The 27,656-nt window shown below is 36.9% G+C and overlaps 1 protein-coding gene across 2 annotated transcripts in view; it reads left to right on the top strand.

Moving 5' to 3' along the window:
- AP3B1 (adaptor related protein complex 3 subunit beta 1) overlaps window positions 1-27,656 on the top strand; it is a 357,386-nt gene that overhangs the window by 198,747 nt on the left and 130,983 nt on the right. For both annotated transcript variants that reach the window (XM_069096283.1, XM_069096282.1), the window contains exon 15: window positions 16,813-16,989. In XM_069096283.1, coding sequence (XP_068952384.1) covers window positions 16,813-16,989 — 177 coding nt within the window. The remainder of the gene's footprint in view (window positions 1-16,812; window positions 16,990-27,656) is intronic.

Here is a 27,656-nt window from a genome sequence, read left to right as displayed (position 1 = left end):
TGTGAGTCTAGTCATAAAATATGAAGAGACAGAGAAGAGAGAAACAAGTTTTTTGAAAACTGGGTAAGAAATCCTGCCAAGCTAGACATCCTAAGAAGATTTAAGACTGATGTGGAAAAGACCTGTAAAGATTTCTAAAAACAAATTCTTTCCATTAATGGAAGTGAAGCCATCACATTTGTCCCTAGTGTGCTATATGAAAAGGTAGAAATGGTCCTGAAGAAAATGAATAGAACACCTGAACTGGATTAAAACAGTTTTGAGGACTTTAAATTATTGATTCTCATGATATTTGAAAAAGAAAAAGATATCAAAATCATGGGTGGGAGGAACCTCAAACATTATTATTAGAAAAAATTCTAGGGGTGGTTAGGTGGCCCAGTGAATAGAGCACTGGCCCTGGAGTTAGGAGGACCCGAATTTAAATGCGGCCTCAGACACTTAACACAAAAACTAGCCGTGTGACCTTGAGCAAATCACTTAACCCCAATTGCCCTACTTCTCCCCCTCCAAAAAGAAAAGAAAAGAAAAAATTTAAAATTCAAGATGATAGAGACTATCGGTGACACATATGCTTAATTTTGCATGTATAAAAATATTTATGAGTATAATCTACCCATACATTGGCATCCTTGATGTGGTTTAAAAGGGATCAATCACCCATCTTAGATCTAATCTTATTTTTATTGATGTCTTTTGTTTTAAAATAAATTTTTTTTTTGAAAAATGTCACTTTCCTTCTTCCTCTTCCCAGAAAGTTATCCTTTATAACAAAAATTTAAAGAGAAAGAGGAAAAAAAAGTTTGGCAAGAAGAACCAGTAAATAGGCAGTGTCTGACAGATTATGCAACAGTTCATATACCCCAAACCCTCTATTTCTTCAATGAAAGAGCCAATATTTTTTAAGTCTTTTTTAGAACCAAACATTGTAATTACACAGCATTCTGTTTTAGTTTCTGCCCTGTTTATATAATAGCAATCATTGTTATTTTTATTTTCCTGCTTCTGCCTACTTCATTATGAATAAATTAATGTAATTATTCCCATGCTTCTCTCAATTCTTCAGTTGTCATTTCTTTTTTTTTTTTTAAGCAATTGGGGTTAAGTAACTTGCTCAAGGTTGCACGGCCAGGTGTTTTTGGGTGGGTGCTAAGTGTCTGGGCCCGGATTTGATCCCCAGTTCATCCCGACACTGGAGCCGGTGCTCTTATTCGTTGTGCTACCTGGCCACCCCTGGTTGTCATTTCTCATAACACAGCAACACTGTATTATTATACTTATACCCTACAGTTTGTGAAGTTGATGGTTAGCTATTTTTTCACTATTACAAAGCAGTGTCCTTTTGAATATTTTGCAGTATAATGGACCTTTCTTTACTTAATCTCCTTTGAGGTCCCTGTGCACCAGTGAGATCTCAGGGTCAATGGGATTGGATATTTTTGTCATGTTAAAAAATATTCCAGATTAACTTCTAAAATGTTTGGATCTAGTTTCAGTTCTACCAGTATTGTTATTAGACATCTTGTCTTTCTGAAGATGCTCCAACATTCATTATTCCTATCTTTTGTCATCTTTGGTAATTTGCTAGGTGTAAGGTGGAAACCTCAGAGTTTTTAAAATTTCTATTTCCATTATTACTGATTTGGAGCAATTTTTCGTATAGTAAAGTTTTCAGCTTCATTTTTAAATGCTTTTTTTTATATTCTTTGACCACTTATCTACTAGAGAATAGGTTTTACAGACCATATCTTTATAGTAACACAACTGACTATAAGGTTTAATGAATGCAGGAACCCAAAATGCTTAGCATTTCACTATAAAAGCATTAGATTTGCTAAAGCAAAAGTCCTCCTTAAAGTCGATACTCCAGCAATATTTCTCCAGTCCATGTGTTAAAATCATACAAAATTCTTTGAATGATGTGATAGAGATTATTTTGTTTAAACCTCTGCTTTTTAATATCAAGCAAGGCATAAAACAGAGAAATATTTTCATTGGAGATTCTTGCTACTTCCATGAAAGATGTCCATAGCAGAGTCCAAGTTGAAGAGGGATTCTTAATAAAGGGAGAGATTTTTCTACCTGTTCTTTTTTGCAGATGACATTGGGAAATGCTCTTAATGACCTAAGCTTTTCCTCAAAATAAAAATCTACCTTTTTAATGTCATTTAAGCTTAATGACTTCATAGTCTCCAAAGAATGTTGTATGCCCTGTTGGTAGAATTGTAAACTGATCCGACCAATCTGCAGAGCAATTTAGAACTATGCCCAAAGGGATATAAAACCGTGCATACCCTTTGACCCAGCAATACCATTTCTAGGTCTGTATCCCAGACAGATCCAAAAAGGGGGAAAAAAACCTATTTATACAAATATATTTATAGCACCTTTTTTTGTGGTGGCAAAGAATTGGAAATTGAGGGAATACCCATCAATTGTGAGGTGGATGAACAAGTTATGGTATATGATTGTGATGGAATACTATTGTGTTGTAAGAATTGATGAGCAGGATGCTTTCAGAAAAACCTGGAAAGACTTACATGAACTGATTCAGAGTGAAGTAAGCAGAACCAGGAAAACATTATAACTAGTAATAGCAATATTGTACTGGGTTCAAGCATGAATTACTTATCTATTTCCAGCAATACAAAGATCCAAGATAGTTCTGAGGGACTTATGATGAAAAATGCTATCTTATCTCCAGAGAAAGAACTGATAATGAGTCAGAATGCAGATTGAAGCATATATTTTTCACTTTTTCTTTTCATTTTTTTTGAGGGGTGGGTTGTCTGTTTTCTTTCACAACATGACTAATATGGAAATAGTTTTGTATGATTGCACACATATAACATCAAATTGCTTGCTGTCTAAAGGAGGGGGTAAAGGGAAGGAAAGAATTTGGAACTAGAAATGTTTTTTTAAAAAACATTATTAAAAATTATTTTTACATGTAATAGGAAAAAAAGAAAATATTATTCAAGAGAAAAAAAAGAATGTTGCACCCCACTGTAATGCCAATGCAATACCCTTAGCAGCCACTATGAATACACATGTGTATTTCCAGAGAAGATTTGCAAAATTTAATAAACTCTCTTCCTCAAAGGCAAAGCCAAAATATTTATTTGGAACATCATTAGGATACCAGGAGGTAAGATTAACAAGGTACTCATCACTAATTCAGGAAGCACTGCCAGCATCTTAAGCCTTCTTTCTGTCAGGTCTCTCCACAAAAACAAGTTCCCCTAGACAAATTCCTCCCGCCACCCATTCACAGCTTGCTTCACTCTCTCTCTGCCTCGCACTCTCTCTCTTCTCTCCCCTCTGCTTTCACTCTCTGTTCTCCCTCCTTGGGCAAGCTCCTTCCACTCTCAGAGCTACATGTGATCACAGGCTACATGTGATCACAGACTCCATGTGTTAGGCCTATTAATGGGCAGGGAAGATCTTCCTCTTTCATTAACTCCAAATTTCATTTGGCTCCAAGATCTTTTATGTCCATTACATAGCCTGATGGGACTTTAGGGGTAACTTCCCCCCTCAAATGAATGAAATCCTTTGGGATAAGTGACAAAGATCTCATCTTCTAAAACTACTTCCTGCGGAGATTGGATGTAGAACTGTTCCTTAGCCATTATCAGAGATTGGTTGGTCAATGCTAGGTCCAGGGGTAATGGTCATAGTCACAGAGGTTGACATCCAACTTAAGCAGGTAGTCATCTATAAAGGGAGAGCACTAAACCTGTAGGAGACAAATCTAGCAAATGGATTAAACAAACAAACAAAGGCCGAAAAGAATAAGGAGATCATAACCAGAAGCAGGGTAAATATAGCGTCAGCTTTGCTTTTGGTGTCCACGAACCCACTATCATAGCCTTATTCATGGTAAAATATATGAGTTAAGGACACAATTTGGTAATCATCTGATCTTGAATAAGCAACAGTTACAGTATTTGATCCATTTTTCCAGTATATGGTTAAACTGATACAGGGTCTGTATTCCCATTGGTGTACTTTAAGCTTGGATTTGGCCAATTTCCTATTCTCCCCATAGTTGTGATGAACTTGGATGCAGTGATTCAGGAGAATTTGTAGGGGGCAGTTCTTACTTCCCTATTCCATCTAATATTAAGTCCCTTTTCCCAGTACATAGTTTATTGGTTGGAATACCATCTATTCTTCTGTAATCTATGCCTACTCTCAGTAAAGCAGTAATCTTTTCTCTCCTTGTTAATCTATTCTGACTCTGAATCCACTGACTATTTTCTCGTTTCTCTTGAGGAAATGTATCTCTTCCCCATTCCCCTAAGTCAGCTAACTGTGTCATCTTATCTAGCACCCCTGAAAGAGGGCGCCTTATTTCCCCAATTAGTAAAGTTAGAATTATGTCTTTATTAGTGGGAGGAGCAGTCTTCATTCTTATGTTTCTATGAGAAACTGTTAAGAGAGTGCTGTTGTATGCATTTGCATTTTTAATCATAATTGCATTTTTCATTACCTCTCCTTTAACTTTCTCATACAGTCTCTAAGGAGATACCAGGGTCCATCTCTGCTAGGCCACATAGAGTTAGTGGGATACTGTTTATTGCATCCCTTGGCTGCTAAAGCCAACAAATTAGTTCCATTGTTACCTCCTTGAATATGGTAATCCCTAAAAGTTTGTTGTATAAAGGGATTCTGACTAATACCTATAAATTTCAAACACTTTATATTATCTATCCATACTCCTCCAGCCTCTTCATCATTGGTTCTCACCATCCAAGATAGTAGTGATTTTTTGGACGTGAATCGACTTAAAATATTTGTGACTTACTGCTGAGTAAAATCCTCAGTTTACTTCTTTAAACACTGTGTGGGCCCCCCTTGCGTCCCCAACCCCCACGCCTCCTTTGTAGTATTGTACAAGCTTCCCTTTCTTTGAAGCCTCCTTACCCGAATTTGTTTCATTTTCCTACCACATGTCTTCCTCCCAGGTGTCTGGGTCCCAATCAGGCCCTGCACGGGCCAGGGTTGCATGTACCTCTCCTCTTGTTAACTTTTCTTTTCCTGAGCTAAACTCACAGATATCTTTTCTGCTACCATCTAATACTTTCTAGCTTGTTCTTCTAAAGGAAAGTTCTGACACAGTAGTGTTGAAAGCTTCTCATGCAAATCAGCTAACTCCTTTTCCAGCCAAACCTTTTCCTCCAGCAATTTGTCTCTACTTTTACATATAATACGATAACTTGTTAACAACACCTATCCTCTTCTACGTACTCCTGCCATTTCTCTCCCTGGTTTTATTGGTATTCCTTGCAAACATCTTTCTAAATCTATGGATTCTTCCTTCTGTTGCCTCAGTTCCCAGTTTTCACAAAGTCCCATGCTTTTAGCCCATTCTCTCACCAGGGAGGAATAAGGTAAATCCTTCCATCCTGGAATATCCATTTCCTTCCCTAGAACCTTCCTATCTTCTGGTAGAGGTTTTGTTATCCCATCCTTGTTGCCAAATGTAACACCAATGCAATATGCATAGCAGTCACTCTATGAATATTTCAAGGGTAGATTTGCAAAATATAATAAACTCTTTTCCTCAAAGGCAAAACCAAAATATTTATTTGGAACATCATTAGGATACCAGGAAGCACTGCCAACATCTTAAGCCTACTTTTTGTCAGGCCTCCCCACAAAAAACAAGTTCCCCTAGACAAATTCCTCCCTCTGCCCACTCACATCTTCCTTCACTCTCTCTCTGCTTTTCATCACTCTCACTCTCTGCTCTATTCTCTCTGTTCTCTGCTTTTCTTGGGCAAGCTCCTCCCACACTTAGTTCCATGTGACCCAGGCTCCATGTGTTAGGTCTGTTAATGGTCAGGGAAGATCTTCCTATTTCATTAAGATTACAGGCAGTGAAGAGGGCTGTGGTGGACGTGAGTACATCACAAAATATCGCTGAAGAATCGCATAAGAGAGACAGATTGAAGGTTTGAACTGTGAGATATATAACCTGTAAAGGATGTGGACCTGTCAGGAGAGTGAGGGATAACCCATATATTGCCCACATATTCTAGTGTACTCACACAATACCAAGAGATTTGGAAGGGCCCTCGGGCCTTCAGTGTATTCTCTGTGGAAAACTTACAGGAGGAGGTACAGGACGAGAGTCAACCTGGGGAAAGGTATCGACATGTTGATAGCTCTTTGTTTGGAGTCCTTAGATCAGTGAGTCCACAGATCTGTCATTCAAAGTTAAATATATTTAAAAGGAGTAAGACCAGAGAAATATTAGTTAAGTAACTCAAGAGGTATTCCATATTAAATGTCTGCTAAGGCATAGACTAAGAGAATTGATGTAGACTGCAAAATTGTCTGATGATTGTCACATTAAATCTGTCGCCCTCCTGAAGATACCACTACTTATAGAGTTCAGTGGAGACCATAATGATAAGACATTGGCTCTTAGGCTTAATTTTCAACCTAAAAATCCTGCCAGATGAAAACTCCATATAACTAAGTAAAATAATAAAAGCAATGCTTAAAAATGAGGTATGACAGGATAGTCATGAATATGTATGCATGTGATACAGCTTTATATTAAATGTTGCTCTTATTTTTAGAATGGCCTGTATTTAATATTTTCACTGGTTCAGTCCAAAGAGTTGTTGATTCACTTATGTTTTCTAGTGATAATAAATTCAGTGTTCGTTAGGACCTGTAACATGCAAGGAATTTTGACAGGTTTGGGGGGAGAGAGATATAAAGACAAAAATGAAAGTGCCTTTTATCTTCCAGGAGCTTACATCTAAGGGTGGGGATCCATTTACAAAGAGAAGTGAATACAAGATTTATACAAAGTAATTTCTAGAGTTAAACAGCAATAACAACAGTGGACACACTAGAAAAGGGCTCATATTGGAGCTGTCACCAGGACCATGCTTTGAGGAAAGGACAGGAATCCCTTTGATTCTAAATTCAGGCCTATTTCCTGCTGTACCACATTAACTTAAAACCTGTCTGAATTCATGAAGGTATGTGTCCAAAGTATCTTGTTGATGATATTTCTTGGTAGTAAAAAAATAAAATTAACATATGGTGTAGAAATTGTTTAAAAGCTCCTGGTTTTTCATCTATACATTTTAAAACATTGTAAAAATAATTCACACAACCAGATAACGTTCTGTAGAATGAACTCTAGTATACATGTGGTAAGGTAGAACTGGACAGCCTTCTACCTCTCTGCATTTGCCCACGTTGTCCCTCCTTCTTGCATCATCTTCCCTCTGTCCCTCCCTGTCTGTTCAGATCTCTCTCTTCCAAGACTAAGTCAGATGTTACCTCTTCCTTCATGACCACTCTGCTCCCTCAGGCTGGATGCGATCTCTTACTCATATAGTGCTTTGTTTGGAACTATCTTTTGTCCCAGCACATTCCACCTTATATCAGTTATACTTACCTGTAGGTATGTTGTATGATTCCATTTAATTTGTAACTTTCTTATGGGCGGGAAACATGTCTTTTTTCATGTTTATCCACAGCATTTAGCCCATGGCACTGTTTATAGAAGATGCTTATTAATAAATGCCTTTTTGAATTTAATGTCTTTTGAGGAAGGAATTTAACAGTTTCAAGGCCTAAATATGGTGTTGGTTATTTGGAAAGCTATCTTCAAAATGCAAAGGTTCAAGTGGATGATTCAAAAATGCTAATATACTAATCTGCAAGTAGAACCATCCATTATGTATTCCCTAACCTCAGCCTCCCTGGATAGCAGCTAAGTATACTTTAAAGATTGCTTTGTAAGTAAATCCTGGTCATTATACCTGACTTCCTAGAGTATTTGGAGTCAGGATATCAGCCCCAGGAAGTTAGTGGATGAGTACTGGAAATTTTTTGCTGATTATTTAATAATCATAATTTTAACCAAGAGTTAGAAGAAAGTTCTGACCTATGATTCTCAGGAATAGAGCTAAATAAAGTCAGCAATAGCATTTGAAATATCATCACTTCATTCCTTTTTTTTTTTTTTTATAGTGTAGCATTTGAAATGATCTTACTAATGTTTTAGTTCTTCAAATTCTCTTGGACCCATTCATACTAATATCTGCAAGGACCCCAAACACAAAAACATCTTATGTATACCAAAGCTTTCATGGCACCACTCTTTGCAGCAGTAAAGAACTAGAAAGAAAGTAGATACTGACTGGAGATAACGAGTGAAAAAAAAACTCCTATGACTTAGGAATACAATAAAATTTTATTGTATGGTAAAAAAAAACAAAGATGGGAATTCAGAGAAGTATCAGAAGATCTGCATGAACTTACTCAGAGCAAAATAAGTAGAAGCAAGAGAACAGTACATCTCCCATTACTACAGCTGTGTAAATTAAAAGATGACTAAAAGAAAGTTAAACTCTGAGTGAAAAAACTCATTAGAATCCCAGGAAATAGATCATGAAACATATATTCCCTTCTCAAGGCAGAAAGGTAAAGAAACTACAAATACAGAAGATTGCATACAATGTTAGATGCAGTTCCTGTAGTAAATGTTTTTGTTTTTAATATTTTTTTTGGTCACAAAGGAAGAATCCATCTGGAGGAATGTGACTTGATACTAAAGCATTAAATTAGATGACAATGCTATCACAATTCGTGTGCTAGTCATTCAAATTAATGTATCCTAATTTAGATAATTTCAGTGTAAGAATTTTAGGAAATTTGAAGGCCTGAGGTATTAAAATATAGCAGACACACATGGCTAAAAACAAAAGAAAAATCTTTTCAAGTAACTTCTTTGTTTGGGTTGTATTTGTTGTGTTGAGGTGTGCTCTTCATTTTGCTGCAAAATGTAGTGTTACATTAAATTGGTGCCCAAATTTGTTGTATTAATGTTGTTGTAAATTTCACTTTTGTTAGGCTGATGAGATTGTCATTTTTAGTGATAAGGTGTCTAATGGACCCTAGATACAGGAAGAATCATCCTTTATAGCAGTGTTTCTCTGAAGTGTCATCCGATCCAAAATTTACTCACTGTTAAGAAATATCCTAAGAAGCCATTTAAAATAGCATAGAATATTAAGCTAAATAAAAGTTCAGTGCAACATGATTATGTGTGTAAAACGGTTTTTTAAAAAAGTTTACAAATGGATTGTTTCTGCCCCTCAGGATAACCTTTATTTAGTCTTCTCTCTGAAATGAATGGTTTGATTAGGACCATAAATTAAGAGCTAAGAGAAATGTTAGAAGTCATGGATCCTGACTCCTTTATTTTATAAATAAACTGAAATAAACTGTGAAAGCATAGCTGATTTGGGATTGTAGAGCAAACTTTTTTCCTCAAATAGAAATAAAGCCTCAGGAAATAATTTTGCTTCTATTTGTTTGTAGAAATCATTACTTTTCTAATTTTCCACATAATGGTCTTTTAATTCATCTTTTAGAAAACAACATTTCTATCGGTGCACGTTGGAGGGCCACATTTTCCTTCCAGTTTGTCCTTTTGTCCATCACGCTCACATCATAATCTTTTACATCCTCCTTGTGACTGTTCTCCCAAGAGCCAGTTCCTTTCTGCTATTTATCTTGTATGCTTTGCACCTTTCCTGACTCTGATTTACCTTATTACCTTCTTCCAGGATTTGGAAAGTGAGGGGTCTGGGCTGCTGTGATGTTTTGGTCTTTGCTCTCTGAGGGGTAACTAGCCCCTTCCTGTGGTATGATTGCACTCAGCCACCAATGGATCACACAAAAGTTACCCCACGACACAGTGAAGGTGAAAGCTGTTGTGTAGCAGTGATGAGGTCTGTATGGCAAGAGGTTTTTCCCAGCCCAATATTGTACTTACTTCCCTGGCAGCAACCACTCAAGCAGCAACCTCATGCTCTTTCTTAGAATTGTCCTTTCAACCTTTCACACACCCCAGGTACCAAAATTCCTTCTTTTGGTTCTAGTCCCAGTGCCAGGGCATTTCACATTAGGATAGACTGATGAGGGAGTTTTTCCTTTCATCAAGTCAAAATCTACTTTACTTTTCACCTGTTGCTCTTAATTTTGCTAATGCCCCCCAAAAGTTGTTCAGTAACTCTCTCCTATTGTGAATATTCATATACTTGGCGATGCCTCTCAAATCTTTCCTGCTCTACACATCCTTTATTCCTCCAACCCATTCTTGCATTACCATATGAGATAATGATCCAAAGTTTCTTTACCCTTCTGGTCAGCACTGTTTGGATATGGCAGTCACTTAGAGGTTGTCAGAGTGTAAAAGGACCATCCCATCCCTGAATCCAAACATGATTCCTCTCCATTCCTCCTAAGATCACATACCTTTTTTCCTGCCATGTCACATTATGTATGTACTTATTGTGCTAAAATAGAACAGAGAAACCCCCCAGGTTTTTTATTCAGGTAAACTGACATTCAGCCACATCTTCCCCATCTTATAGTTTTGCAAGTTGATCTTTTGAATCTAATTCTAAAATTTTCCAATGATTTGTATTAAATTTCATTTTAATTGCTTCAGGTCAGAATTTTGTTTTACTCTGTTGAGGTTGTTATATTTGTCCTCCAGCATTTAAAGGTTATTAGATTCAGTTCTCTCATTTTCTTTTTTCTCTTTAAAAAAAAAACTAAAACTATTTAAATTTTGAACTTAAATATTATCCAACACTTAGGTCAACACACAAAGAACAGAGAAGAAGACTATATGAGAAACTGTTAACTTTTGTAAATGGTTTTGATAACGGATTCACTCTTTTACCAATGTTATTCTTTCTTCTAGTTCTGGTGGCCAAATTTCCATAACTAATTGTGACAGATTGCCCTTTTGCTATTCTTCTTCAGTTGTGACCCTAAATGGGGTTTTCTTGGCAAATATACTGAAGTGGTTTGCCATTTTCTTCTCCAGAGGATTAAGGTAAACAGAAGCTAAGTGACTTACCTGGGGTCACACAGCTAGTGAGTGTTTGAGACTGCATTTGAACTTCAGTCTTCCTGCCTTCAGGCCCAGCACTCTATCCACTAAGCCACCTAGCTACCTTGCCTGTTTACTCTAGCTGTTTGCTTTTCCTGAGAGGTTTTAAATATATCAAAAAGAAGGCTTTTTTCTGGAATTTTCTAAACTCTTCCAGTTTGTCCTTTTGTCCATCATCCTCATACCATACCCTCTCTTTTTAATGTTGGTCCATAATTAGAAGATCCCTGCCCAAACCATAATAGGAACAGAAGCTGCCCTCAGTTTTTATCTGCTACATTTTAAATTAAAATGAATATGTACATGGCAGTGTTCTAAGTTCCATACAAAATAAGGTTAAGGAGATAGGTAACTACTATGCTGTCATTTCTTCCTTCAGTACTGCATGATAGTAATAATAAATAAATGGAAGATTAGTGGACAGAAAAAAATGAGACTAACTAGCAATTACTTGTCATTTTTTATATTAAGAAGTAGATGTTGATTGGGTACTGGTAGGGGCGGCCAGGTGGCTCAGCGAGTAAGAGCACCGGCTCCAGTGTCTGGATGACCTGGGGATTGAATCCGGGCTCATATACTTAGCACCACACCCAGAAATAACTGGCCATGTAACCTTGAACAAGTTACTTAACCCCAATTGCTTAAAAAAAAAAATGCCATTTTGGGGCGGCTAGGTGGCACAGTGAGTAAAGCGCCAGCCCCGGAGTCAGAGGACCTGAGTTCTGTTCCGGCCTCAGACACTTAACACCACACACATAAAAAAAAACTAGCTGTGTAACCTTGGGCAAGTTACTTAACCCCATTTGCCCTCCAAAAGGCAAAAAAAAAAAAAAATTAAAAAATTGATTGGGTGCTGGTGGTAGTAACTACCATTCCTATAAAAAGTAGAAGGGATTATTTATTTATAGAGATGGAAATGTTCTGCAATACACAAGCCTACCTGTCCTAACATTCACCGTATCTAAGAAATGTCATATCATCCTGTTGACATAGATTTTAAAGGAACATCTAGCCTTAATTCATTCCTTTACTCCTAATAAGCTTCCCCAAATTAAAATTACCTTAAGATGCAGCTTTTCAAGGTTCCATGAGAGATATAATAGTGGATGATTATTACTTATTAGGTATTATGCTGTCTCTTAGACCTTCAGGAAAGTATTCTATTAATTAGCCATATAACTTTAATTTGTTGCATCCACTGAATGTTTAAGCTCTGCTTTCTTTGATTATATCTTTGAAAACACCAATATTTGAGGGATATTTCTGGCGAGTTATCTAGATAATTAAGAAGTGACCAAGAAAATAATTTTTGTCTCAGCTGTTTTTGACAGTCTTGTGTAAAATATAAATTAGACTGAAATGTTTTAATAAAGTAGACCTAGGATGACCCCAGAATAGAAGTACTTAACCACAAGGGGTCTATGGATGGATTTCGGGGGTTTTGGTGAACTTGGATGAGAAAAAAATGCATCCTCATTTCGATATAATTGGTTCCTGTGTAATTTTATGCATTTTATTTTACGCATTTAAAAACTTTAGCCAGAGAAGGGATCCACAAAATTCATCAGTCTACCAAAGGTTTCCATGACAAAAAATGTGTAGAATTCCTGCCTTGGAGGGTTTGTTTGAATGTTTATTTTAAAACAAATCTATAAACAAGTTAGAGTTGTGTTTGAAATAAAAATAAAAGGTACTGAAATATACTTAGTTACCTTCGTTTTGAACTAGAGATTCTACTACAAGGCATATACCCCAAGACAGACTGAATGCTCCTATGTATATCAAGATCTTCATAGCAACACTAGTGGTAACAAGAAGCTAGCAATAAAGTTGGTGCCTGTCAATTTGGGAATGATTGTACAAATTATGCTATATGAGTATTACAAAATATTATTGGGTCATGATAAATAATGAAGAAGAGAAATTCAGAGAAACTTGGGAAGACTGATTCATATGAAGCTGTTGTAGAATGAATAAAGAAGAATTAGCAGAAAAATACTATACTATAATATGTATGTAATAATATATGCGATAATAATATTAGTACTATAGGAACGTCAATTTTTAAAAACTGTAACAATCAGAGATAGACAGAATTGTAATGATCCATGATGGTCAAGAGAACAGATCCTTAAACATGCTTCTCAGAAGATTATAGGCATTGGCTTGTATATTGAATTTGGCATTGTATACAATGTCAGGCATTTGGTTTCTTTGTGGTTTTTTTTTCTTTATAACAGAGGATTCTTGATGTGGTGGGGAAGGGAAGAGGATTTATTTGAGAGAAGGAGAATTTTTACTTATGTAAAATGAAAAGTCATTACTAAAACTTAATAAAATTAAACAAATCCCTAATGTCAGCTTGTTTTCTTGTGATTTTCTTCTTTGTCTTTAAAGTGGCTTATAAAACAAAATTTTTAAGATATTACTTTGGAGCAATTCTTAGGCATATATTTGGCAAAATTCTGTATTTAAAATCTTGCATTAAAACAATTCTAATTTAAAATTCTTCTATCAATAATACATTCAGTTATATATTCTGATTTTGAATTTTTCATCTTTTTGGAGATTTTTCATTTGTTGTAGATACCAGCCTTGAAGCAGACTTCTAGGATAAAAAGTACACCATCAGAAAATTCCTTAAATAAAATTCACATAATGTTTGATGACACAGGAGGGGATTTCATACCATAAAAGTGCCCTTGAACGGTGTTACTGTGTAAAAGCCTAGTGAGTAACATTGAAGTAGTGAGTGGAGTACTTCTTGCCCAGGTGTTTTACTAATAGCCTGTTGTTTCACTCGTTCTCCTCTACCCTGCTATTTGTGTTTCTAAGATAGAAGTTTTAAAGTATATTGGGTCCAGGTATAAAAACATTAGATCTAATTGTTTGTAGTTTGTTTAGATACCTACAGATTACTTTAACAAATTTAAATAAATAAAAATGGATGTTTGTGAAATTTATTTTAGAGTACTACATTGTGAAATCAGCATATTGGTGAAACATGATAGCTTTTAAATTGAGCTTCTTATACAATGATCTGTAATATCTTTTGGGATGTCTTTCTGTAACTGCTGTGAGCAGTTCAGACATCATTGTTCCTTTTTGCTGGCAACTTAATGGGTTAAAATGGCAACGGAAACTGCCTGATCGTCCAGGGTCTGAAAAGTGCACTTACCCACTTTCTCAGGGCATTTAGAATAAAGAACTGGGCAAAGTAATTGACAGTCCTGTTTGCCTTTAAAGGGAATGCAAAGCAGGGCTACATAATGAAAGTATGATTTCCTGTGTATTTTTTTTTCTCCAGTTCAAGGTCCCCACTCAGGCTGTGATTGAAAAGACTGGAGAATAAAAAGTGTCTACTTTTCTTGTTTTCTGGGGGTTTTTTATTGGTTTTGAACTCTACAAAAATAATGAACATAATATCATACTCAGGACTGTGTAGGTTGAGGACTCAGAGACTTAAACTGTCAAGACAAAGTTGGAAAATAGTCTGCAAGCAGTTCTGATCATAGGGAATTATAATGTTCTTCATTTTCTCTTCTACTGCTCATTAGATTTACTCTTCTAAAAAATGTTCCATTCAAATATTCTCCAATTGTCGTTGGTCCTTGTTGGAGAAAATATTGCTCTATTTCTACAGGAATATAACCACCTTGATGTTAAAACACCTTCAAAGATCACTGTTGTATTTTTTTAATTAATCAATTTCCATGGTGTTACAGATTATCATGAACCTTAGATCTTATTCTGCATATTTTTTCTTATATTTACTCAGTAAATAGTTTAGACATATTGAGTGTTTGGAATTTTTGTATCTATTTAGAACTTAGTATTCTCAGAAAACAAAAGAATCAGATTTTCCCATGTGCATAAATACCTGTGATTTTGGCAGGAGGGAGGCTATCTGAAAAAAAAAAAAAAAGGTACAGATACAGATGGTGATTTTTAGATGAAAATTACCCAGAGTGGGGAGTTGCAGATGGTGCTATGTCACAGACTTTTCATTTTTAAAGGTAGTGTATAAAAAAATAGATCTATGTAACTGAAATCAGAAGCTGTCCCTATATTCTTATTTCGAAAGGCCTGGTTATGTCAGGCAACTTGATCAGCTTTCATACTGGAAAATTTAATGTACCACTCAATTACTGTTCTTTAGCCCAATTTAAAATAATAGATTGGGAGTAAGGTCTTAATGTGGTGTAGCCTTTGGAATATTAGAAATAACCTCTTTATCTTATGAATTCAGCATATAGTAATTGTATCAGTTTTATTGTATTGCAGATTTCTCTAATCAGTAGATTTCAGATAACGTGAAACTTTTTAATTTTGTATTCATATAACAATTTACTTTCATATTCATCATCTCCAAATGTGTTTTTTAAAATGAAAGTGTTTATTATAGTGTAAGAAATATATAATTCTCATCCTATGAAGTACTGTATATTATTGATCACAATTTTCATCGATAAGGTGGTCTTTTAGAGCACATCCTTTGAGATTTAATTATTAAAGTACTAATCAGACCTCATCATAGGGAAGTTTCATCTCTAAAGCCTTCCTAGGTATTGACTCTGAGGATAGAGCAGTAGCACAATTCCAGTTTATTTTATATAGATAGCCTCCTAAAGCCATTTAAAATAGCATTCTCTATATGAGTTTAAAAAGTATCAAAATGAAGAAGCTTGATCAGTTTTTGCCATTGATTTCATTTCCTGCATTTGGCAGCATTTATAGGCAGTGGTCTCATTGTAGTAGGTCAGTGTCTGCTCTACAGAAAGGAAATGAAAACCCATGCATAAGACTTAAGTGTCTTGTGACTTAAAAGGAAAGTAATTAGAGGATATTCTTTATAGCTGGCTGGAAATTGGAGGGATGAGTTATGGACCTCCATATCTCCAGCCAGTTTGGAGAAATGATGTGGCAGGTAGCCCTCAGAGATGGTCATCCTGTATTCCCTTTTTATACAGGAAAAGTTACATTATTAATTCATTTTAGAAATACTTCCTTTCTTTGAGGGTTTCTAGGATGGAGACCAGTGGGCAATAAGTTGCTATTTGTAACCTACACAATACTTTGGGGTCTTTGAGATCATTGGTTGAAAGGCACAAGCATTTAGAAATGGATTGTTTCTCAGTCTACTAAAGCTTAGCTAATAGGGGGGATGTGAAGAGTCTTATTCATCATCATCCCAGGTATATGTTTTATCTCTGACATGAAATTTGGAGAAGTAGGAGACCTTCTTGAATGGTTTTAATGGTGAAAGCAAAGGAAAGCTGAACAATGAAAACTCATACCACCCAATGAGCATGGGCACAAGTCTTACCAGGGAATTTCTCTATCTTGTTTGGCAAGTACACAGAGAAGATGACTTCATTTTTTAAGCGAGGATCAAAGGCCACCTGATGGAGGTGCTATTTCCCTTGAAATCCTAGAGATGAATCCTAATTCACTTTCTTCAGTGGCAAAGGAACAAATTGCCCATATGTAAAGATTCTAATGGGTTTGGGGGTTGGAGGGGTGGTCCTTTCATTTTAGCTAAGCATAGATGTGATGTGAATGTATATATTTTCTAAGAAACAATATCAATTCCTTTGCATTCCTAGTGGAAAGATAGCACTTGTGCTTATAGAATTCTGAGAGGCAGACATATCCTTATGTACATAATAAGAAAGGTGATAGAAACCACAAACCAGACTCTGAAATGAATTGTGTCAATCAGAGTTTAATAGCAACAACAGTACATAAATGTAGGCCCATTCCTAGAACATGTAGGCTTATTTAACACACTTAATTCTGTCTCAATATTAAGAGTAATGTATCTACCTCATTTTTAACAATCCATCGTTACCACTTTCTTTTTTTAGGTTCCTGTGGCTAGAGCAAGTATTCTTTGGCTAATAGGGGAGAATTGTGAACGTGTTCCTAAAATTGCTCCTGATGTCTTGAGAAAGATGGCAAAAAGCTTCACTGGTGAGGATGATCTTGTAAAGCTACAGATTTTGAATCTAGGAGCCAAATTGTATTTAACAAACTCAAAGCAGGTAAGAATCTACGAAAATCCAACTCTGAAATTCTCTTCAAAATTCCTATTCTGTACTCTATTAGGAATGTTTATTTAGTATGATATTTATGGCATAATAACTTACAAAGGTGTTATGTGAATTGAATATGATAAATGTAAAGTTTTATGTGACCGAACTATGCTGACCAACTTTGGCAAAAGATACTAATTTTAATTCTATAATATAGGTGGCAAATCTGGTCTCATATATTAGCTCTGTGATCTTGAACAAGAACTTAATCTCTGTTTGCCTCAATTTGGTCATCTATAAAATGGGAGTGATAGTGCCCACCTCTTTTAGCTGTTGTGAAGATCAAATGAGATAAAGCATGGGCACTATAGAAATGCTAGTTATCATCATCGCTGTTGTTGCTGTTGTTATTCCCAAGAGATTTTCTATTATTTGTCACCCAGCATGCTGGGCTTACATTTTTTATTTCTTTATTTGTCTTTTTTCTTAGTATCCTATGCTTATTAAATTGGTGTCTAATTTTCACAAGTTTCTTGGAATTTTTCTTTTCTCTGGGCATCACATTGGTTGAATTAAATGTTGTTGGACTGTATGCAAGGCTTATGATGACTCCATCCAACCTTTTGTTACTGGTTATAAATATTTTCGTATTTTAGATTTTATCAAGTTCCAAGTTATTGTTGATAGAATTAAGTTAATCATTGTCAGATTTCTTTGTGATTTCTTCAAACAATAGATTCATTTTTTAAAATTGAGAAATAAAATGGGAAATTATGCTTGCTCTGCGTTTAATTGCCTACAGATAAAATATTACCATAACTTTCAAATTTCTTTATGTTCAAACTATAATGTCCTTAAAGCTAGGAATTATGTTACATTGAGACTATAATGACTTCTTCCCGTTTTTGGTTGCTAAAAATATTGTACTTCTGCTTTCTGACTTTAAAAGTGTCACAATAGGCTACTAGCAAGATTAAAAATAATTATGTTTATTAAAACTAGAAATAGTTTTGCCTTGAAACCCAATAATTTATAAATCTACAAACAGAAAATGTAATAGTAACAGTATACAGAGAAATTATATATTCATTGTGATACATGGCATTCATTGAATCTTGACTAATATCTGATATGATGGGGATTAGGATTGGACCTTTAAGGTTTCACTCATAAAACTCTCAGTTGAGGAAAATCACTCTATTTAAGTGAGCACTGTCTCTGCACCTACAGCTTTAGTTGCTTAGAGCACCGAAAGATTTATGACTTGCCTAGGGTCTCACAGCTAGTATGCAAGCAGAACAAATCAGCTCCCTACTTCTCGACATTATGCTTCTTTTCATTCAGTTATGATTATCTTTTGTTTACCATAATCACAGTGTTGCCTCATTTTGAGTTGCAGTCCTCTAAAATTCCTAGGTCTTCTTCAGAGTAAATACTTTTCTTTTTTTTTTTTAATTTGTTTATTTATTTTTAGTTTTCAACATTCATTTCCCCAAGATTTTGTGTTACACATTTTCTCCCCGTCTTTCCCCTACCCCCCCCCCCCAATATCCAACCCCCTCCAAATCCCCCCCCCCCCACTTTTTCCTTTTTTTTCCCCCCCCTCCCCTCCCCTCCCCCCCCCCCCCAACTTTCTGGTAGGGCAAGATGGATTTCTTTACCCTGGTGCCTGTATATCTTACTTCCCGGTTGCCTGTGAAAAACAAATTTTTTTTAAACATTTGTTTTTAAAGCTTTTAGTTCCAGATATTTTCCCTCCTTACCCACCCCCAATGAGAAGATAAGCAATTCACTATAGGTTATACATGTATAGTTACACAAAACATTTCCATAGTAGTTACATTGTGAAAGACTAACTATATTTCCCTCCATCTTCTCCCACCCCCCAATTATTCTGTTTTCTCCTTTGACGCTGTCCCTTTTCAAAAGTGTTTGCTTCTCTAACCCCACTCGCCCTCAGTCTGCCCTCCCCTCTATCATCTTCCCTCTCACCCCTCTCCCCCATATTTTCCTGTAGGGTAAGATACCCAATTGAGTGTGTATAATTCCCTCCTTAAGGCAAATTCAGTGAGAGTAAGGTTGTCCCATTCCCTTTCCCCTTCCTGCTCTTCCCTTCCATTGTAACAATTTTCTCTTGCCTCTTTTATATGAAACAATTTACCCTGATCTATTTCTCCCCTTTTCCTTCTCCCAATAAGTTCCTCTCTCACCTCTTAATTTTATTTTTTAAATATCATCCCTTCATATTCAACTCATCCTGTGCCCTGTCAATGTATACATATGTCTAAGTATACGTGTATATATACAGATATATCTACATATACGTGTATATGTACATATATATCTGTTTATGTATACATACGCCCACACTCACATATGTATTTATATATACATACACCTTCATATACAAACATATATATGTATGTATGCATATATATTTCCTTCAACTATCCTCATACTGAGAAAAATCTTATGAGTTACAATTATTGTTTCTCCATGTAGGAATGTAAATAGTTCAACTTTAATAAGTTCCTTATGATTTCTTTTTCCTGTTTACCTTCTCATGCTTCTCTTGGTTCTTGTAGTTGAAAGTCAAATTTTCTGTTCAGCTCTGGTTTTTTCATCAAAAATGCTTGAAAATCCTCTATTTCATTGAGTGACTGTATTTTCCCTTGAAACATTATACTCAGTTTTGCTGGGTAGGTAATTCTTGGTTTTAATCCTAGCTCCTTTGACCTCTGGAATATCCTATTCCAAGCCCTTCAATCATTCCTTAATGTTAAAGCTGCTAGGTCTTCTGTTTTCTTGATTGTGTTTCCACAATACTCAAATTGTTTCTTCTTGGCTGCTTGTAATATTTCCTCCTTGAACTGGGAACTCTGGAATTTGGCTATAATATTCCTAGGAGTTTTCTTTTGGGGATCTTTTTCAAGAGGTGATTGGTGAATTCTTTCAATTTCTATTTTGGCCTCTAGTTCTAGAATTTCAGAGCAATTTTCCTTGAGAATTTCTTGAAGGATGATTTATAGAGTCTTTTTTTTTGACTGGCTTTCAGATAGTCCAATAACTTTTAAATTATCTCTCCTGGATCTATTTTCCAGGTCAGTGGTTTTTCCAGTGAAATATTTCACATTGCCTTCTATTTTTTTCATTTGTTTGGATCTGTTTTATAGTATCTTGATTTTACCTAATGTCATAAGCTTCCATTTACTCCAATGAAATTTTGAAGGAATTATTCTCTCCAGTGAGTTTTTGAAATTTCCTTTTCCATCTGGCAAATTTGGCTTTTTAAGGCATTCTTTTCCTCATTGACTTTTTGAGCCTCTTTTGCCATTTGAGTTAGTCTATTTTTAAGGTGTTATATTCTTCATTGTTTTTTGGGATCTCCTCTAGCAGGCTGTTCACTAGCTTTTCATAATTTTCTTTCATCATTTTCAATTCTCTTTCCAATTTTTCCTCTACTTCTCTTAACTTGATTTTCAAAATCCTTCTTGAGCTCCTCCATGGCCTGTAACCTATCCATATTTTTCTTGGAGGCTTTTGATGCAGGAGTTCTGACTTTGTTGTCTTCCTTCTGTTCCATGTTTTGTCCCCAAAAAAGGATTCTATGGTCTGTTTGTGCTTCCTCTGTTTGCTCATCTTGCCAGCCAATTACTTGACTTTTGAGCTCTTTGCCACAGTACAACTCTGCTTCCAGAATAGAGAACTTTGTCCCAAATCGATGGGGTTTTCACAGCTGTCACAGCTATTAGGAGGGTACCCTCTCTACCCCTACAAGCTCTGGCACACTGGTGTTCCTCACCACAGGACCACCACCCAAGACCGCAATCCAGATCCAAGCAGGTTAAAGCAACAGTGATTACCCTCTGAATGGACACTTGGTCGCCCGACAGTCTGCAGGCCAGGAGCTCTGAAAGCAGCCGCAAGGCAGCAGCTGCACTCCTGCACTTTTTGCCCTAGGGGCAGGGACTGGACTGAGCTCTTCCTCCTGCCATTCCAACTGAGTTCTACACTAACCTTTTACTCTATCTTCTGTGTTTATGGGTTGAGAAGTCTGGAACCTGTCACAGCTCCTGGTGATTCAGTCTCCTGAAGTCTGCTCTGACTGCTGCTGGTCAGGGCTGCCCTGGGGCCATAATTGTTCGGCCCATGTGGAACTGTGCTTGGCTCCTAGTCTGGTGCCATAGACCCTTTCTGCTGTCCTGCCATGTTGCCTTCAGTTGGAGATTTGTTTCTTTCTGTCACTTTGTGGGTTCTGTAGCTCTAAAATTTGTTTAGAGTCGTTTTTTCACATGTGTTGGAAGTGATTGGACCAGGTGCTCACACCAAGTTTGTGCTTGGCTCCACCCTTCAGAATAAATACATGTCAACCATATATCTCCCACCTTACACTTATGATGTTTTTTTTAATCCAAAGTATATTCTTTGAATTCTTTTTAAACTCCTTTAATTGATTTGACCCCCTTTTTTTTGTAGTTTATTTTTTTAATTTTTTAGTTCACATCATTCATTTCCAAAAGATTTTTAGTTACAAATTTTCTCTCCATTTTTCCCCTACCCACCACCCCAAAACAGCAATCCCACTGAATATTCCCTCCCCAAATCTGCTCTCTCCCATATCTTCCTTCCCCCCTCTGACTTTCCAGCAGGGCACGGTGGATATCTATGCCCCAGTGCCTGTATATCTTATTTTCCAGTTACATGTAAAATAACAATAATAATAATAATATACACATATTTTAAGCATTTGATTTTAAACCTTTGAATTCCAGATTCTTTTCTACCTCCCTCATCACTCACCCTTACTGGGAAGATTAGCAGTTCAGTATAGGTTGTACATGTGTAGCTATGCAAAACATTTCTATAGTGGATATATTGTGAATGACTGACTATATTTCCCTCCATCTTATCCCACCCCCCCACTAATTCTATTCTCTACTTTCATCCTGTCCCTTTTCAAAAGTTGGTACTTCCAACTTCCCTTCCCCCGAGCCTACCCTCCCTTCCATCATCCTCCCTCTCATCCCCTTTTCCCCTATTCTCCTGTAGGATGAGATACCTTGTTTAGTGTGTATGTCATTCCCTCCCTAAGCCAAATTCAGTGAGGGTAAGGTTGACTCATTCCCTTTTTGCCTTCTTGTTCTCCTCCATTGTAACAGTTTTCCCTTGCCTCTTCTATATGAGATAATCTTTCCCCATCTCCTCTCATTATATTCCTCTCTCACCTCTTAATTTCACCTTTTAAGTATCATCCCTTCCTATTCAACTGGTCCTGTACCCCCTGTGTATGTATACCTGTACATATATATATATATATATATATATATACACATACATACATACTCACATATGTATTCATATGCCCATATACCCTCCTATATAGACATATATATGTATGTGTTTATACACACACACATACATTTCTGTTCCCTTCAACTATTCTCATGCTGAGAAAATTTTCATAAGTTACAATTATCGTTTTTTCCATGTAGGAATATAAATAGTTAAATTTTGATAATTTCCTTATGATTTCTTTTCCCTGCTTACCTTCTCATGCTTCTCTTACTTCTTGTATCTGAATGTCCAATTTTCTATTCAACTCTGGTTTTTTCATCAAGAATTCTTGAAAGTCCTCTATTCCATTGAATGACCATGTTTTCCCCCGAAACATGATACTCAGTTTTGCTGGGTAGGTGATTCTTGGTTTTAATCCCTTCTCCTTTGACCTTGGGAATATCATATTCCAAGCCCTTTGAGCTTTCAGTGTAGAAGCTGTCAGATCCTGTGTTATCCTGATTGTGTTTCCACAGTATTCAAATTTTTTCTTCCTGGCTGCTTGTAATATTTTCTCCTTGAGGGGCGGCCAGGTAGCACAGCGAGTAAGAGGATCGGCTCCAGTGTTGAGAACACCTGGAGATCGAATCCCGGGCTCAGACACTTAGCACCCACCCAGAAACACCTGGCCGTGTAACCTTGAGCAAGTTACTTAACCCTGATTGCTTAGGGGCGGCCAGGTGGCTCAGCGAGTAAGAGCATCGGCTCCAGTGTCGGGATGACCTGGATCAAATCCGGGCTCAGAATACTCAGCACCACACCCAGAAATAATAACTGGCCGTGTAACCTTGAGCAAGTTACTTAACCCCAATTGCTTAAAAAAAAATATATTTTCTCCTTGATCTGGGAACTCTGGAACCTGGCTAATAATATTCCTAAGAGTTTTCTTTTTGGGATCTTTTTCAGGAAGTGATTGGTGGATTCTTTTAACCTCTATTTTGCCTTCTGGTTCTAAAACATCAAGGTGGTTTTCCTTGAGAATTTCTTGGAGGATGATTTCTAGGTTCTTTCTTTGATCATGCCTTTCAGGTAGTCCAATAATTTTTAAATTATCTCTCCTGGATCTATTTTCCAGGTGAGTGGTTTTTCCCATGAGATATTTCACATTGCTTTCTATTGTTTCATTTGTTTGGATCTGTTTAACAGCATCTTGATTTCTTATAAAGTCATTAGCTTCCATTTACTCCAGTCTAATTCTGAAGGAATGATTCTCTTCATTGAGCTTTTGAGATTCTTTTTCCATCAGGCAAATTTGTCTTTTTAAGGCATTCTTCTCATTGCCTTTTTGAGCCTCTTTTGCCATTTGAATTAGTCTGTTTTTTAAGGTGTTGTTTTCTTCAGTCACGTTGTTAACTCTCATTTCATAATTTTCTTGCATCATTCTCATTTCTCTTACCCATTTTTCCTCTCCTCTTATTTGGTTTTCAAAATCCTTCTTAAGCTCCTCTATGACCTGTAAGCATCTTATTCTTTTCTTGGAAACTTCTGGTGCAGGTGTTCTGACCATGCTGTCTTCTTCCTGTTCCATGCCTTGATCCTTTTTGTCCCCAAAAAAGGAATCCAAAGTTGGACTCCTGTGCTTGCCTTGCTTCCCTTGCTTGCTCATGTTGCCACTCAGTTACTTGACTTTTGAGCTTTTTGCCACAGTAGAACTCTGCTACCAGATCAGGGAGCTTTGTCCCAATTGCTGGGATTTTTGCAGCTGTTGGAGCTATTAGTTGGGTGCCCTCTCTGAAGCCTCCACATGCTCTGGCAAACTGGTCATGTACCCCAGGACCTGCACCCTCAGACTGCTTGCTTGGTCTCCCTACAATCTGCAGACCAGGAGCTCTGAAACAGCCATGTGGTGTTGGCTGCATGTACTCTGGAACTCTCGTTTCACAAAGTCCACACTGCAGTGACCTCTCACTTTTTCCTTAGTATCTATGGGTTGATAAATCTGGAAACTGCTACAGCTGCTGGTGATCTGAAGTCCCTTGAGCCAGTGGCTGTTTGTAGCCACGCTGAGGCTAAAACCTTGGGCTCCCCCAGGGCTGGACTCAGCTCCCAAGCATGCTGTGCTGGCTGCTTCCTGCTGGCCTGCCGGGCTGTCCTCAGCGGGAAGTTAGCTTCTATATGACATTTTGTGGGTTCTTGAGCTCCAAAGTTTTTTCAGAGTCACCTTTTACATGAATTGGAGGAGGTAGAAGTGGGAACCCTGTGGAGGACATATTTCTACTCTGCCATCTTGACTCTTCCTTGGCCCCTTCTTTTAAGCTAAGATGTTTTTGGTTCCTACCTCTTACTTCATCCTAACTTGATGTCATGTGGGAATTGTATAATATAGTTTTTGTTGAAGTTATTGATAAAATTATTAACATAGGAATGAATGAAAACATTGATCAAGTGCTTAACTATGTGTATAGTACCGCATTGTGTTAAACCTAGGAATTGAAGTTAAGGAGGCAGTCTCTGCTCCCAGGAGCTGTCTGGGAAGGCAGAGGTCGGGGAGATATACTGGGAGAAATCATGGTGATATAAAAAAAGACTTATTTTTAAAAAGTTTTTAGAAAGAGAAATGCAAATCAAAACAACCCTGAGGTTTCACCTTTCACCCAGCTGATTACCAAAGATGGAAAAAAAAAAAAGTCAACATTGTAGAGGTTGAAAGGTAAACACTCCGGGCATTGTTGGGGGAGATGTGAATCATTGCAACCACTATGGAAAGCAGATTGGAATTAAGTAAATAAAGTGACTGAAAATGTCCATAACCCAAACATAATCGATAAGAACAAATTTCCCATACATACCAAAATATTTGTAGCAATGCTTTTTGTGGAAGCAAAGAACTTCAAACAAAGTAGATGCCCGTTGATTGGAGAGTAGCTAAACAACTTGTCCTATATGAATGTAAAGGAATATCATTGACCTGTAAGAAACAATGAATGTAATAAATGCAGAGAAAGATGAAAGACTTAAATGACCTGATAAAGAGTGAAGTAAACAGAGCCAAGAAAACAACATTCACAGTGACTGCAGAATGCATATCTTCAGAATAACAACCCCTAAGGAAAGTGAATATTGAAGAATTACTGAGAACTAGCCTGACCTCAAAGAAGAGATATGAGAAGACATCTCTCTCTCGTTTTTAGAGGTCCATAGATGTTGAACACTATATATATTTTCAGACTTTTTTGATGTATTGATCAGTTTTGCTAAAGTTTTTCTCTTTTTTTCCCTTTAAAGTATATTTTTTATGGTTTGCCAAGGGTTGGGAGAGTAGGAGTAATTTAACTATTGTAAAAACAAATTATATCAATAAAATTTTATTTTTAAAAACTCAAATAACATACCCTTCCAGAAAAAAGAGAAATGGTCCTACTAATATTCTAGTTTCAGCAGTCACTAAAACTGTTTATTGGATGTCATTACTTATCTCAGAACTGTTATGGACATTTCTATGGGAATTATAAATCAATAAATGTATTATTGTTCTTAATTTTTTCATTATTTTATTTGAAAATTACTTACATTTTCAAATATAGCTTATACATTTCTTCTTTCCAGTCCATTTCTTGGTTTCCATTGTACTTCTTCCATCTGGTGATTCCTGCATTTTGCAACGTAACTAGCTGTTAAACCACAAAGGGAGGCACTTTTAGTATTTGTAAAAGATATTTCATCCTAAATCACATCTAACACTAGAGAACTGCTCATCACAACTGGATTATCAATAATAACCTAAGACCTACTTAAAATTTATCATGGCCTAAAATATGTCAGAAAGTCACTGATTTGACCTGATCCACATTAATAGAAAAGGGAACAAACACATGAAAACACGGCTTCCTTCCCTACACGGGTATGAACAATGAGACTCCTGCATAAGCGTTAGGAATGAATGGGAGACATGATGGCTCCTCTTACTTTACTTTGTCCTTAACCATTGAGTCCCTCAAGTTTTCAGCTCCTCCTTCCCCCAGGTAACAAATTTATCAGCATAGCTTATACTAAAACGATCAGAGTGAAATCTTACTCAGATCATAGTATGATCATATCCTCCTAGAAGAACTACTAACATTTCAATTATCAGCCCTTGGGGAAAATGTAGGGGGGTAGGGGTGGGAGTGGGGGGAGAGAGAGAACAAGCAACAAACTAGGAACTCCATAAATACAGTGCTTCACAAGGCTGTGAAACGCAGTCTCTGGCCAGTGCATTTATGCTTGATTTTCCATTATATTGGTTTCATTAGACCCCAAAACAATGCAGAGCCTCCTTGAAGAGATTTATTTTGGCCTTTATATTCATACTGGAAAGACCTAGAGAATAAATGTCTGTTGCCTTTACAATATGCATTTGGATGGATAAACTGTTACATTGCCTTCCCGAAATTGCAGAACTCCTTTAATGACCCCAAGGTTCCTATGATAATAAAGGCTTGTATTTTAATACCAATATTCTACAAGTGTTGCTGCCCCATATCCCTTCAGAAACTGATAGAAACAGAGCAGCTAGGACCTAGAAACCAAGAGCCTTCTAAATCTCAGTGTCCCACCAGAACTATTTCCAGCCCATCTCTTGCAGCCATCATTTTGGAAATTATTTCTCATCCATACCTACAAGGGAACGTCATTTTGGCAATTCTGTTGACAACAATGGATTACTAAGAGGAGAAACTGTAAGAATGCTGACTGATTAGGATGCTACCACAGTGGCACAGGCAAGGAGTGATAAATGTTTAAATTATCATTATTAAAATGGAGAGAGGGGCATGAATGTGAGAGATGACAAAAAGTTAGAATCAAAAAGATGTGATAGGTCTAAGACATGATTAGACATGGATCTCTGACTGGCTGCCACCAAAAGACATATGAGCACAGGAATCCTGGGAGTGACGGTGCCCCCAGGCCACCTGTCCTGCTTTTCAGCCTAGACTTTACAGCTGTCATCCAGGGAAACAGATCCTGTAAAGAGGGGACCAGCTATCCCCACCAATGGCCAACCACCCACTGAAGCAGTGGGGTGCCCTGAGGGAGGGACAGGAGGCAGCATGTGCCAGGCAAGTCAAAAACCCCCGCCAACTTGTTTGCCGTATTATCTTGGAACCTAAAAGAGATGACCCAGGCTCTTGAACCCAAGTGCCTTTAGAATAGCAATGCTTCTAACCCAGTGCCCTCCGCCTGATATCATCATGGGAAGATGCAGCCTGGAGACTGTTCCTATATGGGCTATAGTCACAGCTCCTGAAGATCTAGAAAACAAGGTTCTTATCATCAATGTCTTTGGCACTATCAAGTGGTTCAACATCAGAAGTTAAAATGATTTCATCAATGGAAATGGCCTTAAAGAAGAGGCATTGCCA

This window comes from Petaurus breviceps, unplaced genomic scaffold (genome assembly GCF_028583685.1).
Source record: "Petaurus breviceps papuanus isolate PSGF00001 unplaced genomic scaffold, PetGlider_PUasm1.0 229, whole genome shotgun sequence".
Classification (NCBI taxonomy): domain Eukaryota; kingdom Metazoa; phylum Chordata; class Mammalia; order Diprotodontia; family Petauridae; genus Petaurus; species Petaurus breviceps.
This window is presented reverse-complemented; position numbering and strand designations above follow the sequence as displayed.